The 18395-nt window shown below is 35.0% G+C and overlaps 1 protein-coding gene across 3 annotated transcripts in view; it reads left to right on the forward strand.

The window, feature by feature from the left end:
* ASH1L (ASH1 like histone lysine methyltransferase) overlaps positions 1-18395 on the forward strand; it is a 228554-nt gene that overhangs the window by 113613 nt on the left and 96546 nt on the right. For 2 of the 3 annotated variants that reach the window (XM_045816450.1, XM_045816451.1), the window contains exons 5-6: positions 5196-5934; positions 16965-17144. In XM_045816450.1, coding sequence (XP_045672406.1) covers positions 5196-5934; positions 16965-17144 — 919 coding nt within the window. The remainder of the gene's footprint in view (positions 1-5195; positions 5935-16964; positions 17145-18395) is intronic. The other variant, XM_045816452.1, reaches the window with a different exon arrangement.

Raw genomic sequence — 18395 nt, forward strand, 5'->3', positions numbered from 1 at the left:
TAAGATTTTTTGATCAGTGTGTCCTCCATCTTGGTTGAGCTTTCATTCTTTTATTATTGTTTTAATTTTAAAAATATTTAAATAACACCCATGGCTAGTATGGTTCAGTGGATTGAGTGCCAGCCTGCGTACTAAAAGTTCACTAGTTCAATTCCCAGTTGGGACACATGCCTGGGTTTTATGACAGGTCCCCAGCAGGGGATACACAACAGGCAATCACACATTGATGTTTCTCTCCCTCTCTTTCTCTCTCCCTTCCCCTCTCTCTAAAAATAAATAAATATTTAAAAAATTTTAATTTAAGTTATTACTCAGTGTTTGTTTCAGGTGTATTGCATAGGGATTAGACATTTATGTAACTTATGAAGTATTCACCTCAATAAGTTTTTTTCTAACTGGTACTGTACATAGTTATTGCAATATTATTTATATTCCCTATACTTTAAGATTCCACACATAAGTAAAATCTTAGGGTATTTGTATTTCTCTGTCTGACTTAATTTCACTTAGCATAATACCCTATAACTCTGTCCATGTTGTCACAAATGGTAAGATTTGATTCCTTTTTATGTCCAAGTAATACTCGATTGTAAACATGTACCACATCTTCTTTATCTAGTTTTCTATCAGTGGGCTCTTGGGTTTCCTTCATCTCTTAGATATTGTACATAACACTGCATTGAACATAGGGATGTATATATCTTTTCAATATAGTGTTTTGGATTTCATTAAATACCCAGAAGTAGAATGGCTGGGTCATATTGTAGTTTTATTTGTAATTTTTTGAAGAACCTCTGTATTGTTTTCCACATGTACCAATTTGCAGTCCCAACAACCATGTACAAGAGTTATTTTTTCTCTATTTCCTTGCCAGCACTTACTGTTCATTGATATATTGGTGATAACCATTCTAATAGATATCTCATTATAGTTTTAATTTTTACCTGTCTCTCATGAATAGTGACATCAAGCATTTTTTCATGTGTTTTGGCCATTACTATGTCCTCTTTCGAGAAATGTCTGTTGATGTCTTTGCTCATTTCTTAATCAGATGTGTTCTTTTTATATTTTGAATATTAATCGCTTGTTGGATGTATTATTGGCAAATATCTTCTTCCATTTAGTAGATTGTCTTTTTGTTTTATGGATGGTTTCCTTTGCTGTACAAAATCTGTTTAGTTTGTTGTAGTCTATTTGTTATTTTCTTTTGTTTCCCTTTCTCAAGGAGACTTACACAAAAATAATACTAAAAGCAATGTCAAAGAGTTTATTGCCTATGTTTTTTTTCTAGGAGTTTTATGGTTTTGTGTCTTAAATCTTAGTCCATTTTCAGTTTCAGGGGTGTACAACTTAAATCTTTAGTCTTTAAATCTTTAGCTAGTATGGTTCAGTGGATTGAGTGCCAGTCTGTGTACTAAAAGTTCACTAATTCAATTCCTAGTCGGGAATTTTCAGTTTTGGGTGTGTACAACCTTTTGGCATCTCTGGACCACACTAGAAGAAGACAAGTTGTCTTGGGCCGTATATTAAATACATACACATTAATGGAAACTAATGAGCAAAAGCAAAAGCTTTTAAGTTATATTTATGGTTTTGTGTTGGTCCACATTCATAGCCATTCTGGGCCGCAGGTTGGACTCCCTTGTAAGAAACTGCTCTATCTTGTCATGTACAAATAATGACAATTTTACATCTTTCTTTCCAATTTGAATGCCTTTTATTTCTATTTCTTGTCTTACTGCTGTGGCTAGGATTTCTAATACTATATTAAATAAAAGTGGTGAAAGTGAACATTCTTGTCTTGTTCCTGATATTAAGTAAAACACTTTTATCTTTTCACAAATGGAAATGATGTTAGCATTGGATTTGTCCTGTACTGCCTTTATTGTGTTGAGGTATGTTTCCTCTGTTTCTACTTCGCTGAAAGTTTTTATCATAAATGGGTGCTAGATTTTGTCCAATGTTTTTTCTGTGCTAGTGATATGATATGATTTTTATCTTCCATTTTGTTTATGTGGTGTATCATGTAATTGATTTGGAAATATTAAACCTATTTTTCCTCTCAGGAATAAATCCCACATGATCAAGGTATATGATCATTTTAATGTATTGTTGAATTTGATTTGCTAATATTTTTTCAGGGTATTTGTATTCATGTTTATCAGAGATATTGTCCTGTAACTCTTTTTTTGTAATGTGTTTGTCTGTTTTTGGAATCAGGGTAATGCTGCCTCATAAAATGATCTTGGGAACCTTTTCTCCTGAAATTTTGAGAATAGTTTTAGGACAGGTGTTATATTTTTCTTTGCCTTTTGGTAAAATTCATCTGTACAGTCATCCAATCCAGGATTTTTTGTTTTTTGGGAGTTACTTTTTTATTTCATTAGCAGTTAGTCTGTTCACATTTACTGTTTCTTCATTTTCTATCTTATATTCACTTTTGGCCATGTTTGTGATTCTTCTTCTACTTCCTTTAGATGTAAAGTTAGATTGCTTGAAATGTTTCTTGTTTCTTGAGGTAGGTCTGTATTACTATGAATTTCCCTCTTAGGACTGCTTTTGCTGTGTTCCATAGATTTAGAGTTCTTGTGTTTTCATTTTCATCTGTCTCAAGATATGCTTTGATGTCATTTGGTTTCCAGTTTTATGCCATTCTGGTTGGAGAAGATGCTTGATATGATTTTAATATTCTTAAATTTATTGAAACTTCTTTTGTGTCCTAATACATTGTCTGCCTGGAAAAATGTGCATGAGCACTTTAAAAGAATGTTATATTCTGGCGCCCTGTAGTGATATTTTTTAAAAATACCAATTAAATTCATCCGGTCTATTGTGTCATTATTTGGGGCTGCAGTTTTCTTTCTGGAAGATGTATTTATTGATATCAATTAGGTGTTAGTCTCCTACAATGACTGCATTGCTGTCACTGTCTGTTTATGTCCATCGGTATTTTCTTGTGTCCAAAACCACAGCCAGCAGGCCATGTGCGGCCCAGGATGGCTGTGTATGCAGCCCAACAGAAAATCTTAAATTTACTTAAAACATTATTAGATTTTTTCCCCCTTAGTGTTTGTGTATTTAATTCATGGCCCAAGACAACTCTTCTTCCAGTGTGGCCCAGAGATACCAAAACTTTTGATACCCTTTGCTTTATATATTAAGATGCACCTCTGTTGGGTGCATAAATCTTTTCAAGGGCTGTAATCTCTTGTTAAATTGATCCATTTAACATTATGTAATGTCTTTGTCTCTTCTTATAGCCTTTCTTTTAAAGTCTCTTTTGAACTAGAGACTTTGTGGTGTCATTCACTGGTATAGAAAATCTGGAGGAGGAGTAAGGATAAAGGAGATGATTAAATTGTAAATGTGGAGAGTTTGAGAAATTATGAAACATTTAATTTCAGAATTAAAAAAAACAGTTATATTTGTAAACTAGAGATTTATGAGCCATCAGAATTTAGATAATTGAATGAATTGCCAATGAGAGAATGTAGGGTTGAAGCCAGAAAAGGACTTGAACTAGAGAGGTTGGGAAACTATAGAGCATTTATTTATTTTTTTTAAAGATTTTATTTATTTATTTTTAGAGAGGGAAGGAAGGGAGAGAGAGAGAGAGAGAGAGAGAGAGAGAGAGAGAGAGAGAGAGAGAGAGAGAGAGAGAGAGGGAGAGAGAGAGGGAGAGAGGGAGAAACACCAATGTGTGGTTGCTGGGGGTTATGGCCTGCAACCCAGGCATGTGCCCTGGCTGGGAATCAAACCTGGGACACTTTGGTTCCCAGCCCGCGCTCAATCCACTGAGCTATGCCAGCAAGGGCTGAGCATTTATTTTTTTAGTTTTTCTATTTATTGATTTTGAAGGAGAGACAGAGAAACATCAATTTATTGGAGTTGCAAGTAATTGGAAGATAATCGAAGTGTATTATCAGAAACAGTGGAGACAGAATATTTTTAAGGTTAACACCATTTAATGTATTATCATTTTCACTTACAATCATGTAATGTACCTATATGTATAGAGAAAAATGAGTTCTGTGGGCACAGTAGACTTTTACAGACAGGGAAGCAATCAGAAAAAAAAAAAAATTACCTTGGGGGAAAACATGAAACTGCATTTCATGCCTGTCTCCATAAAGTGGGGAAGGAGAAAGATCAACTGCAGGAACTTCTCTTGATGATCCAGATCTTGGGTCCAGGTCTGGTGTAGGCAGGATTTTAAATAATAGTAACATAAAATATAGCTGAGAGTTTTAAATTTTGAAAAGTATTGCATTAAAAAAATACTTCTAGATTTTTTTAGGAAGTTACTGGTAATTTGAGAAAATTTCAGTGTAGTCAGATGAGATTAGAATCTCGAATGCCTAGGTTTTATAAAATAGTATCTAGAATAGTATTGTATTTTACAGTCATGTAGATAAGAAATTCATTGATTAACTTTGGAAAAGTATAACATCATTAGTAGTAAAGCACACATTTTGAGATCTGGCCCATTATGATCTGAGTTTTATAATATTGTAAAAACTAACATAGCTTGCCAGAGGAAGTTGAGCATTTCCCACATTAATTATAGTCATAAAAAGTTGCTGAGTGGTATCTGAAGAAACAAAGATGGCCAGATCATTGTACCAGTAATATAACTAGGTTTTTCTAAGACCATTTATTTCTAATCTTGCTGTCAGCGTATATTCTTTCTAAACTAGTTTGTACAGATGTTTTTTTAATCCTAATTTTAAAGCTTTGCCTAAGAAGAAAGTTTCATTTCTACACCTTTGCACTTAAAACATTGTCAGAAAAAAGCACTGAGCTAGCAATATCATCCATATTTAAAGTTTAGATCTTTATCCAAAATCCAGGATTGCTTTGACTGTCAAGTCCTTTAACTGGATCTTCATTTTTGAAGAAATTAACTCTTATTTCTGCTCCTCATCTCAGAGAGTAAGCATTGTTGTGTTTTAATTCACATACCATTAGGGAAATGCGGGCCAATTTTGAATTTATTATGGTTACTGTAATGTGCCCCACTTAGGAAAGTAAGCTGTTGACTTGTCTATGAAAGACACATGTATATGGTACTATGATGTTTCATCTTGCTATCAAAAATAAAGCAGTATTCCTTGTCTTTCATCCTATGTAAGAAGTTATTTCCATAACTAGCTGTGTTTAATTTGTATGTATGTGTGATTTGTCTTGTTATTTAGTGAATGGAGTTTCCTCTCGAAGTCCAAGATTGGTTTCTTCTGGGGACGACACTGTGGATAGTCTGCTGCAGCGGATGGTACAACATGAAGACCAAGAGCCCTTGGAGAAAAACATTGATGCTGTGATTGCATCTGCCTCTGTGCCACCTTCTTCCAGTCCAGGCCATAACCACAGCAAGGAACGATCCCTGGGAAAACCAGACAGCCTTCTAGTGCCTGCAGTAACCAGTGACTCTTGTAGTAACAGCATCTCACTCCTTTCTGAAAAGTTGCCAAGCAGCTGTTCCCCTCATCATATCAAGAGAAGTGTAGTAGAAGCTATGCAGCGCCAAGCTCGGAAAATGTGCAATTATGACAAAATCTTGGCCACCAAGAAAAACCTGGATCATGTCAATAAAATTTTAAAAGCCAAAAAACTTCAAAGACAGGCCAGGACAGGAAATAACTTTGTGAAACGCAGACCAGGTCGACCTCGGAAATGTCCCCTCCAGGCTGTGGTATCAATGCAAGCATTTCAGACTACCCAGTTCGTCAGCCCAAAATTGAATGAAGGTGAAGAAGAAGCAGCACTACACCTTGGTCCTGATACAGTTCAAGATGTCATTGAAGCTGTTGTTCAGAGTGTAAACCTGAATTCAGACCATAAGAAGGGATTGAAGAGGAAAAGTTGGCTTTTGGAAGAACAGGCCAAGAAAAAGCAGAAGCCATTCTCAGAACAAGAACACGAGAATACTAAAAGGTAATCCTTCGTTTAACATTTTATTAGGACCCCTCCCCCACATCCTCTGTTTAACATTTTATCTGAGTAGAGGAAACTAGCTTTTATAAAAAGGTGACATATCTATTCTGCTGCATAATTCAGTTAACCTTAAAACTTTTATTATATAAGACTTGTTCTTCTGTGTTCTAATTAAAAGTGCTCTTACTCGTGGCTGTCCAAAATTATAAGTACGTAAGAAGCAAAACTGTAATGATCCAATTCAAGCCCATCACTTTACAGATGAAAAAAAATCAAGGTCCAGAGAGATTATGTATTTTATCCAGTGTATAGCTATGTGAGTGGAATTACTTCTCTTATCACATCATTTTATCTTTACTGTGCTCTAATTTTTTTATCTTGTCACCATACATTTTTAAATTTTATGCATATTAGATTTATTTTCTTCAGTTTCCTTTTTATAGTTTTACTTTTTGTAAAAATTATAGAGCTGAAAGCCAAGAATCACCAAAAGAAAGGACCATTTAATCCTTTTGTTATATATTCAACTATTTCTTTCCTGAAGGTTTATTTGATATGTTTAAATGAATCAATATAATATTCACCATTTGCAGATGGCTTTAGCTTTACTAATACAGCATGTTCAGTCTCACTAAAATTGTAACTCTTGTTCACAATTAGAGAAATACAAATTAAAACTGCTGGATACATTTTAAGTCTTTCAACATATATTGTTCAATAGCCCTCTTGAATGTCACACCTGTTTATACTTTTACTATCATACAGTAATAGTTGTATACTATTTACTTACCCTTATCTACCCAAAAGTGTATCCTTTTATTTTAATCTTTATCAGTCTGATATAGGTGAAATACACTAAATAGTTACTTCCACTTATTTGTGTATTTGGAGATTAGAATTTGTTTATGTTCCTTACCTATTTTTTATATTTTTAAGTGATCATACATACAGTCAGAATATTAACTCTTTATGTTTGTTCTTTGACATTTATTTATATTTTCTTGCCATATATATATCCTTTGTACCTTTTCTTACACATTTATAAATATGTACATATGCAAATCTTATTTTAAGTAATTGGTAATACACTATACTTAATTTTGTAACTTTTTCTCTTCCTGTATCTTGGACATCTTGTCATTGGTAACGTGAATTATACTATTCCATGCTATGAATATATTATAATTTATTTACTTTTCTTTGATGGATTACATATTACTTTTTTACATTTAGGACCTTAAACCAATTGCAATTTCTTTTCTTTTTTTTTTTTTTAATATTTTACTTGTTTATTTTTAGAGAGCGGGGAGGGAGATAGGGAGAGAAACATCAGTTTGTTGCCTCTTGCATACCCCCAACTGGGGACCTGGTCCAAAACCCAGGCACATTCCCTGACTGGGAATTGAACCAACACCTTTTGGTCCATGGGCCACTTTTCAGTCCACTAGGCCACAACAGCCAGGTCAGTTGAAATTTACTTGCATGTAAGGTATGAATTAATATTATGTTTATGGCCAGTCATTATCAAGGTTGCAGATTTGTAAGCATGGCTATTTTTATGTTATATGCTATATGTTATATTTATATTCCCAGTGGATTTTAGTAAAGTGGTTTTTGTTTTGTTTCATTTTTTCTTTTTCTTTTTTTGGGAGGGTGGGGACAGGCAAAAGAAAGATATAATTTAAAAAGAGACATTATGTTTTTGATTTTTAAATGATGATCTTACAACTATTCATTATTTTATCCTTTCCCTTCTTATTTGAAATGATACCTTTAACATATACTAAATTCTTATGTGTGTTTGCCTCTTAAGGTCTTTTTAAATATTTTTGTATATTCTTCACATGTCTGTTTTGGTATTAATCTTATTCATTTATAATTACTGATGTTTTAAAATCACTGTACAAAGAGAATTGTTTGTGCCTTCACTATACTAAGAAAGTGACAGTTTATGACATCTTGATGATTCACTTTAGGAAGGGTCTCCTTAGAAATGTGCTTCAAAGAGAAAAGGCTTCATTTCATATAAGCCTTTGTGTTCCAAATAATTCTAGTGGCATTGTCACCAATATTAATGTATTATTTTCCATAATACTCTATTCTGAAATTTGATGAGAATATGAAGAGAAGGTTGGGATATGACACAGTGAGTTCCCAGAGACAAGTTTTTTACCTTTCTAGTACTTGTTATGGGCCAGTAGTTTGTTTATTTATTTATTCAGTAAGTATTGCAAAATTATTCCATGTGCTGAGGATAGATACAACATAAGCAAATATAGATACATTCCCCTTCCTCATGGATCTTACTGTCTAAGTGCTATTATGAAGAGTTACTTTGGAGTATGAGGATATGTCATACACATAATTTGACTTTGCCTGTGGAAGCAATGATTAAGTTAAAATCTCAAGAATAGATACTATCTGTTATTTAGAAGTGCAAAGCTAGAGCAAACATAGGTTGATGAGTGTGAAAATGCATGGTCGGTTCAGAGAAGGTGAAAAAAGCTATTCTTGCCAAAACACAGAGTGAAATAGAATAGTATGGTGTTCAAAGAATCTGGAGAAAGGGTTATGGGGACCATACCATGCAGAAGGCCTTGTATGTCATGTTAAAGAGTTGTTTGTCACTATTGGTGATTAATAACAAACCAGAATGAAAAGAATAGTATAATGGTTATAAGCTGAGTTCTAGACTGGGTTCAGCTTCTGGTTCTTAAAGGAAAAAAGATAAGTTTTAAAAACTTAGATAAAAAAATAAAATTATAATAGAAATATTTGGAACTTAGTACTGTGCTACATAATGAAACATGGGTTGTATCTGAACCAGTCCCTAGAGGGAGATTTCATAGACTTTAATTCTTATATAATCTTTTTAAATCCTTAAAAAGTTATGAAGTAGGAGTTCAGTTAAAAGATTAGTAAAACAAGAGAATAAGCCTCAAAATGTAAAGAAAGGAAATAAAACATATACACTGAATTAACAAAATAAGGTATAATAGAATCACTGAAGACCATAATTCATTGAAAACTAATAAAATATACAATCTTCTGGTAAGATTAATCAATACCAAAAATGAATAATTAAGTTAGGAATTTAAAAGGAGAGCTATATATGAGAGATTAAAAAGTGGCTACTATAAGAACTTTATGCCCAACAGATTGGAACCACCTCGAGAAAACATTATGTAAATTGAATCCATAATTTAAAACTGTGCCACAAAGAAATCACCAGGACTGGACAATTTGAAAGAGATTTCTACCACACTTTACAGAAAAAGATCATTCCAGACTTCCAGTCAAGATGGCAGCATATGTAAACATATCTTGCCTCCTGACACAACCACATCAAAATTACAACTAAAATACAGAACAGACATCACTTAGAACCATCGGAAATGAGTTGAATAGGAGTTTGACGTCTATTGAATTAAATTGATTTAGATGGGTAGGAGGGACAGACACAGAACAGGCTGGACCCACATCCATGTGTGGTGGATAAAAATGCAGGAGGGATATTTTCGGAGTAAGCAGTCCCAGCCTCACACTAGATCCCCAGCCCAGGTTTCTAGTGCAAGAAAAATAACTCCACCCTGGCTGGCATAGCTCAGTGAATTGAGCTCGGGCTGCGAACCAAAGTGTCGCAGGTTCGATTCCCAGTCAGGGTACATGCCTGGGTTGCAGGCCATGATCCCCAGCAACCGCACATTGATGTTTCTCTCTCTCTCTCTCTCTCTCTCTCTTTCTTCCTCCCTTCCCTCTCTGAAAATAAATAAATAAAATCTAAAAAAAATAAAAGCAATGAAAATATGTCCTCAGTTGAGGATAAAAAAGAATTATTTAAAAAAAATGGGAGAAAAAGAAAAATAACTCCCCATAACTTCTGACTGCAAAAATCAGTGGGGATTGAGTCATTTTTATGATGAAATAAACTTCTGGAGTCCCAGGCATTTTCCCTTAAGTACGCTTGTCTGATAATTAAGCCTTGACAGGAGCTGGCAGGTCAAAAGGAGGGAGCTAACCCAAGCCAGTCAGCTGCAAGGACTGGCTGTGACCACTAATCACTACCCTTTGTCCTCCATGGAGCAGCTGTGCAGAACCCACACAAGCTTATTCAGACTCACTCCCTCTGAGTTCCAGCACCAAGATAGCAGCTTGAAAAGCACCAATGGCATAAGGGGAGGCACTGAAGTGTCTGGCATCAAGATGAGCATTGGGGGACAGCTTTCTCACAGATATATAGGTGGACAGAAGCAATTGTCCCTTTTTTGAGCCCTCCCCTTACAGAGCCACATAGCCCACCCAAACTGTTAACGACTTCTCAGTATGAAAATGTTTGGTTTTGGCTCATGCTTCAGAAATTCCTAAATCCTCTCAAATAAACAACAGCTGGCCTCAGTAAATCCCTATCTCCTATACCCCTTGCTAAGTAACTCCAGGCCCAGCACTAGCAGCAGGGAGCCTAGATTCACAGATTGGCTTTGCCCAGGAATCTCAATCCCAGCACAACTAGCAGCCATCTCAGATTGCTTTATAGCTCATGTAGGGTAGCCCCAGGCAAAACATAGATGGGGACTGACCCTGGCCTGTACCACCTGGGAAACCTCAGAGCCTGTGCACCCACTGGACAGCTATAGTCCACATAGGAGCACCACTACCCTGCCCCTGCACAGCTGCTCCATGGAGGATAAAGGGTAGTGATTAGTGATCACAGCCAGTCCTTACAGCTGACTGGCTTAGGTTAGCTCCCTCCTTTTGACCTGCCAGCTCCTGTTAAGGCTCAATTATCAGACGAGTGTACTCAGCCCACACGAAGGTGCACCTCAAGTATACAGCTTAGGTAATAGGGGAGGCTGTGCAACTGGACCCTGTAGGACATCTACTACATTAGGCCATGCCGCCAAGACGGGGAGTCATAGCTGCTCTACCTAATACATAGAAACAAACACAGAGAGGCTGCCAAAATCAGGAGACAAAGAAACTGGCCCAAATGAAAGAACAGATCAAAATCCAGATAAAGAACTAAACAAAATGGAGATAAGCAATCTATCAGATGCAGAGTTCAAAACATGGGTTATAAAGATGCTCAAGGAACTTAAGGATAGTGAGGACCTCAGCAGCATTAAAAAGATCCAGTAGAAACAAGGATACAGTAATTGAAATAAACAACAATTTACAGGGAAACAATAGAGTAGATGAAGCTGAGAATCAGATCAATGATTTGGAGCATAAGGAAGCACAAAATAAGCAATCAGAACAAGCAGGAAGAAAATAAAAGAATGCAAAAAAAAATGAAAATAGTATAAGCAGCCTCTGGAACAACTTCAAGAGATCCAACATTCCCATCATAGGGGTGCCAGAAGAAGAGAAAGAGTAAGAACTTGGAACTCTATTTGAAAAAATAATGAATGAAAACTTTCCTAATTTGGTGAAGGGAATAAGACATATAAGTATAGAAAGCACAGAGAGTACCAAACAAAATGGATGCAAGAGGCCCACCCCAAGACCCATCATAATTAAAATTCCAAGGTTTAAAGAGAGAATCTTTAAAGCAGCAGGAGAAAAGAAGTTACCTACAGGGTGGCACCCATAAGACTGTCAACTGATCCTCAGAAGAAACTTCTCAGGCTAGAGGGATTGGCAACAAATATTCAAAGTCATGAAAAGCACGGACCTAGAGCCAAGATTGTTCTGCCTAGCAAAGCTATCATTTAGAATCGAAGGACAGATAACTTACCAGACAAGGAAAAACTAAAGGAGTTTACCATTACCAACATATTATTGTATGAAATGTTAAAAGGACTTATTTAAGAAAAAGATGATCAAGACTATGAACAATAAAATGACAATAAATACATATCAGTAATTGAATCTAAAAAACAAACTTAAGCTAACAAGAAGAACAGAGGCAGAGTAATGGATTCGGAGAGTGTTTTGATTGTTGTCAGTCAGGGGTACGGGTGTGGGGGAATGGGTGAAGAGGTGAGGGGATTAAGAAGTACAAATAGGCAGTTACAGAATAGCCATGGGGATGTAAAGTACAGTACAGGAAATAGAGTAAACCTGAGAACTTACACACATGACCACCCATTAATAAATGTAATTAATTTTTTTAAAAATAAGATCATTCCCATTTGTAGAATATACTTGATAATGTTGACAGAGGGTGAGTAGGATATACATATACAGAAAGTATATAAATTACATAATCAGTTTTAAAATTTTTATAAAGTTAACACCCAAAGAGATATAAAATGGATGAATATATAGAACATTGCTATCACCATTCATAAAGAGCTTCCTTACCAGTAGCTATGATCAGTCTCCTAACTTTTAAGGTAACCACATCTTTACCTTTTTTTAATACCATTTAAATATGTAAGCATAGACAATACAGTTTAGTTTATCCTTCCTGAACATCATTGAAATGGAATTTACAAAACATAAGTTTTTGTGTCTTTTTTTTGCTCATCATATAAATGTTAAAACATCGTTGTTATTGCATGTTGCTGTAGTTAACTTTGTTTTATCACTGTGTAGTAATCCATTATTTGTATATAATACGGGTTTTCCATTTTACTGTTGGGTTATCTCCAAGATTTACTGTTGAGGCTATTATCCCAAAATGCTGCTCTTAATATTCTTTTAATGTCTGCTGATGATATGGGCACTAATCCCTAAGGTATATACCTAGGGATGGAATTAACTGAAGAAAGTAATGGGTTTGTGCCAAGACAATTTCAATATGTGGTATATTAAGCTAATATGGAACAGAGTTGGTAAGAGAAACAGATCCATGCATGTATGCAAGGTTGCTATATGACAGAGTTGATTCTGAATACCAATAGGGAAAGAAAATAGCATTTGATAAATTGTGCCCCAAAAGTTGGTGTTTTGTAGGAATGGAAATGAAATTAGATTCTGACTTCTCCATATACAAAAACTAATAACCAATTGATTAAATACATAAATATAAAAAGTAAAACTTTAAACTTTTATTTCTTGATTTTTTTTTAAGAGAGAGGGGGAGGGAAGGAGAAAGGGAGACAAATATTGATGTGCGAGATTTATCAATTGATTGCCTCTCGCAGGCTTCCACCTGGAGACCTGGCTGGCAACTCAGGCATGTGCCCTGACTAGGAATTGAACCAGAGACCCTTTGGTTCACGGTCTGTCAATCAGTCCACTGAGCCACACCACCCAGGGTGGAAAAACTTCATAATCCTACTGTCAGAAAGGATTTTAGAAACAAGATATCAAAAGCAGTAACCATATAGGTAAAAATTGATATACTGGGTTATATTAAAACTAAGAATTTCTGCTAATAACACATCATGACAAACATAGGAAGACTTTCTACAAAGTGGGAGGATAAATTTATAACACGGATGATGTATACATTTTTGGTATCCAGAATATATAACAACAAAAAAAATTATACAAATCAATACTATATAATCTAGCAATTACCTTTTAGATAGCTTAGAAAAACTCTTGCAAAAGGGCACTAGAAAACAGTTTGAAAAGGTAGTAGTAAGATTGGTTATAATGTATAGAAAAAGGAGACAATACAGATTAACAGAAAAAGAAGTATATTGTAGTTTTTCATACAATGGAATGTGATATGGTATTTGAAATTATAGTTGACATAATAATCGCTGATGAGTCTTTGAAACATAACATTAAATGAAAGAATCGAGTCCCTAAATATATAGTTGCTGATATTATTTTTATTTTAGAAAAGCACAGAAACTGAAAGTATTATATTGGTGTAGATAAATATATAATAAACCATATTTTAAAATGCTTTATCTCTTCCTCTTCCTCTTCTTTTTTCCTGAAAAGCTCAAGTCCTGAATCATACCACAGTGATCCTGAGTTGGGTTTTGGAGCCTTAATGGGGTGAGGGAGTTGGGTTATGGCATGAGGGGGAGAATATAAACCCAGCCTATGATGATGTCACAGCCTGAGTAGGTGAGAAGGATGCTGCTATGAAGAGTGTCTTTGGGGTGTCAGGGCCAACAAATTTAGGAAGGTTTCAGTCCAGATCTTAATGGAAATTTCTAAAAGTCTGTGAGTAGGCATTTGCATTTCTTATAAGCCCCCAAGGTGATTCTGATGTATATGGTCTGCAGGTGGCACGTGGTGAATTTATATATGTAAGGGATAACCAAGAAAGCAGAAAATATTTTTTTATTGCAGGGAGAAAGAAGCATAAGATAAGGCACAGAAGTAGAATTTGAATTTGGCTGGTAAGGAGAACAGTAAAAAGATAATAATAAATGATTAAATAAGTAAATAAATAGTAAATAGATTTCATGACCAAGTAGGTTATGCAAGACTTGTTCAATGTGCAAAAATTAATTAATGTAATCTGTCACATCAATATGCTGAAGAATAAAAATCTCACGGTCATATCAATAAATGCACAAAATAAAATTGGCAAAATCATGATAAAAACTCTTAGCGACCTAGGAATAGAAAGAAATTATCTCAACATAATAAAGACCACATATAAAAACTCACAGCTAACAAACATTAATAGTAAAAGACAGAGCTTTACCCCTAACATCAGGAAACAAGGAAAGGATGCCCCCTTTTGCCACTTCAATTCAACATACTATTGAAATTCCTAACCAGAGCAATTAGGCTGAAATAAAAAAGTAAAAGGCATTCAAATTATAAAGGAAAAGTAAAATTAGCTCTATTCCCAAATGCCAAAGTCTTCTATTTGGAAAACCCTGAAGATTACACACACACACACACACACACACACACACACACCCACACACCCACCCACCCACCTGCTAAAGCTACTAATTTAGCAAAGTTGAGAGGCAAAATCACCTTACAAAAAATCAGTTGCATTTCTGTATACTGCTTTCCAAAAAGGAAATAGGAAAACAACTCCACTTATATAACATCAAAAAGAATAAACTTAAGATGGAAAAAGACATCATTGGAAATTTATAAAACATTGTTGAACAAAATTAAAGAAGACATATAAATAAATGGAAAGACAGTCTGTGTTTTATGGATTAGAAAATTTAATGTACTACCCAAAGCAAGCTACAGATTCAGTGTAATTTCTAGCAAAATCCCAATGAAATTTCTTGCAGAAATAGAAAAATCAATCCTAATATTCATAAAGAATTTCAGCCCTGGCTGGCGTAGCTCAGTGGATTGAGCGCGGGCTGGGAACCAAAGTGTCCCAGGTTCGATTCCCAGCCAGGGTACATTCCTGGGTTGTAGGCCATAACCCCCAGCAACCGCACATTGATGTTTCTCTCTCTCTATCTCTCTCCCCCCCTCTCTCTCCCCCCCTCTCCCCCCTTCCCTCCCTAAAAATAAATAAAAATAAAATCTTAAAAAAATTAAAAAAAAAAAAAAAGAATTTCAGAGGATACCAAATAACCAAAACAATCTTGACAAAGAACAAATTTGGAGGACTCACACTTCAAGATTTTTTTCTTTCATTTTTGCACAGGCTGGTACCTTTACTGTTATGTTGAATATAAGTGATGAGAGTAGACATTTGCTTTATCCTTGATATTAGGTAAAGTGTATTGTCTTTCGCATTAAATATGAAGCCAAAAGTAAATCTAGGAAATTACCTACAATGTCATTGCTTAAGTCCCAGGTCACTAGCCAATCTGTTTGCTTATGTTTATGTTGTATATAATTTCCAGGATCTTTAGTTGTACTCAGTGGGAGGATAGATAGAAGTGTCTATTTCATCTTTGCCTGGAACTGGTATCACCTTACTTTTTAAAGACGTTTTTATTTATTTAGAATTCTTAATGAATTTAGAGTCCATTTCCCCCTGACCCCCTCTACTTTTTAGCACTATAGTTGTTAGTTCATTGCCTTCTGGCTTGTATTGTTTCATACATGAAATCTGCATTCATTCTTATTTTTATACTCCTGTGTATGTCATATATTTTGTCCTCTAGCCCCTTTTATTTTCTTCATCATACAGTTTTCAGCAGGTTTATTATGATGTAGTATGATTTGTCTTGCTTGTTTTATTTGAATTTATATTCCTTATGGTTTGTTTAGCTTCTTTGAACTTTGATTTTATACTTTTTATCAAATTTGGAAAATTTTATCAAATTTTGATCATTACTCTAATTTTTTTCTCATTGTGAATTTATTTACATTGTGGATGTCACATTATTGTGTTTCTGGTTTTTGTTCTTTCCTTAGTATTTAATTTATTTTTGGCAGGCTGTTAAGTTACTTGTAGATCAGCTTAGATCCTTTTGAAAATTGTTTTTAAACTTTACTAGGGCCAGCATTTAGTCCAGGGAGATTTGAGCCCTGTAAAAATGGGTAATTTTACCCTTTGGGATCTCTATTTAATGTTCCTGGTATTGGGTGGTGTCTTTCTACTCTGCCTAGTGAAATCCGAGTATCTACCATCATCTATGAGCCTCTGGGGATTGTTCAGGTTATTGTACTCTGGTAGTTTTTTGTTCACCCTAATAGAATTTCACCCTGCACATGCACAACTTAGTATTTAGCAGTATACTAAAGGAGATCAATACACAGATTTCCAGAGTTAATTTTTCTCCATAACTTTCTTCAGTACTTGGCCCCACAAATTTCAGGTACCTCAGCCTCTTTGTACTCTGATTGATCTCTCTTTTCAACCCATCAAGTTGGACATTCTCTGCTTTGATTCTCCTTCTTCTTCTACATTCCTCATACAGCAAAGCAGTTATAGGCCTCATCTCTTTCCCTCTGTTGTTTTGGGGGTTTTTCCAGTTTTTCTTAGGGATTGCAATGCTGCACTAACCATTTTCTGATATCTGATAATTGTTTCGTAAACTTTATCTAGGTTTATAGTAGTGTACTGTATTTCTGTTAGTTTCTGTCAGCAGGAGAAGTCAGGTATCTGTTACTCCAGCATGGCTAGATGAGAAAGACTCCATATCTCTTCTTTTAATTGCTGTTATGTTTTTTACAATAGACAATCATTTGTAGGAAAATATTATTTCATCATAAAATTATCTTTAAACTTCTTTTTATAGCTTTACTGAAGCAGCAGTTGAGATTCCCAGTCCTCCTGAAACCCCAGCCAAACCTCTTGAACCTGAAAGTACCTTGCAGCCTGTGCTTTCACTTATCCCAAGAGAAAAGAAGGCCCCACGTCCCCCAAAGAAGAAGTATCAGAAAGCAGGGCTGTATTCTGATGTTTACAAAACTACAGAGTAAGTAATAGTACCTATTAGCTGACATACTTTTTTGTCAATTGAATTTATAGGGGTCACATTGGTTAATAAAATTATGTTGGTTTAAGGTATGCAGTTCTATAATTTATCATCTTTATATTGTATTATGTGTAAACCACCCCAAGTCATGTCTCTGTCACCATTTATCCTTCTTTACCTTCTCCTGCCTTACCCTAATCCCCAGCTGACACCTTTTAAAGACCCTGTTATTCTTCCATGTTTCAAATTACACTTTGACAATCAGAAAACAATATAAATGTAATGTATACAAACATGAATCTCATCACAAACACCACAATGTTCACTATAGTCACACTACAGGACTGTGTTGTTTGTGGCTAACCTTCCCTGATCTGTACCTACTCTCTAACTTTCTAGATTACATTTCTATTATTTGGATTCTAATGATGCTTTTTTTGTTAATTAAGAATAAGAAAACTGGCATTATACATGTACCTAAAGTGATCTTCATGATTTTCTACATTCTTTCCTTATTGACTAAATGCTTTCTGTATTCCAAACTCTTTGCAAGATGAGTAAAGTACACCTAATTGTTTAAAACTTCATATTTATGCCTTAGCTAGTGTGACTAAGTTGACTGAGCACTGGCTTGCAAACCAAAAGGTCGAGTGTTCAATTCCCAGTCAGGGGACATGCCTGGGTTGTGGGCCAAGACCCCAGTGGTGGGCACACGAGAGGCAACCACACATTGATAATTCTTTCTCTCTTTTTCTCCCTACCTTCCCCTCCCTAAAAATAAATAAAATCTTTAAAAAAAATAAAAACTTCATATTTCCTTGGAAAAGTGCAGTGTGATAAGCACTCTGAGATGTTTTAAAGCCCCAAAAGGGATATCAACTAACTATATCATTGAATAAGAAGTACTTTATAGAATATATTTGAGTTAAGGTTGGAGGTTCAACAGTAGCTTGCAAGGTGAGGGGCATTCCATTTAAAGAGAATACAATGTATAAAGGCACATACTAGTCTGCAAAGCTTTTTCATATATTAGACTAACTCAAAAGTTTAGTGTTTCTGAAATTCAGTGGTGCTGTGGAAAATAAACATTGTTTCCTAGAATACAAGTTGAACTGCCTACCAAAATGAATTGAATGTTAAGAAACCACAAAACCATGGACTTTACTCATGATAACTCTGATAACTATAGAAAGTGAATTGAATGAGAGTTAACTAATGACGGAAATTCACATAATCATCAAGATGTCATTA

Source organism: Phyllostomus hastatus, unplaced genomic scaffold, assembly GCF_019186645.2.
Source record: "Phyllostomus hastatus isolate PE091 unplaced genomic scaffold, TTU_PhHast_1.1 phas_scaffold_216, whole genome shotgun sequence".
Lineage (NCBI taxonomy): Eukaryota > Metazoa > Chordata > Mammalia > Chiroptera > Phyllostomidae > Phyllostomus > Phyllostomus hastatus.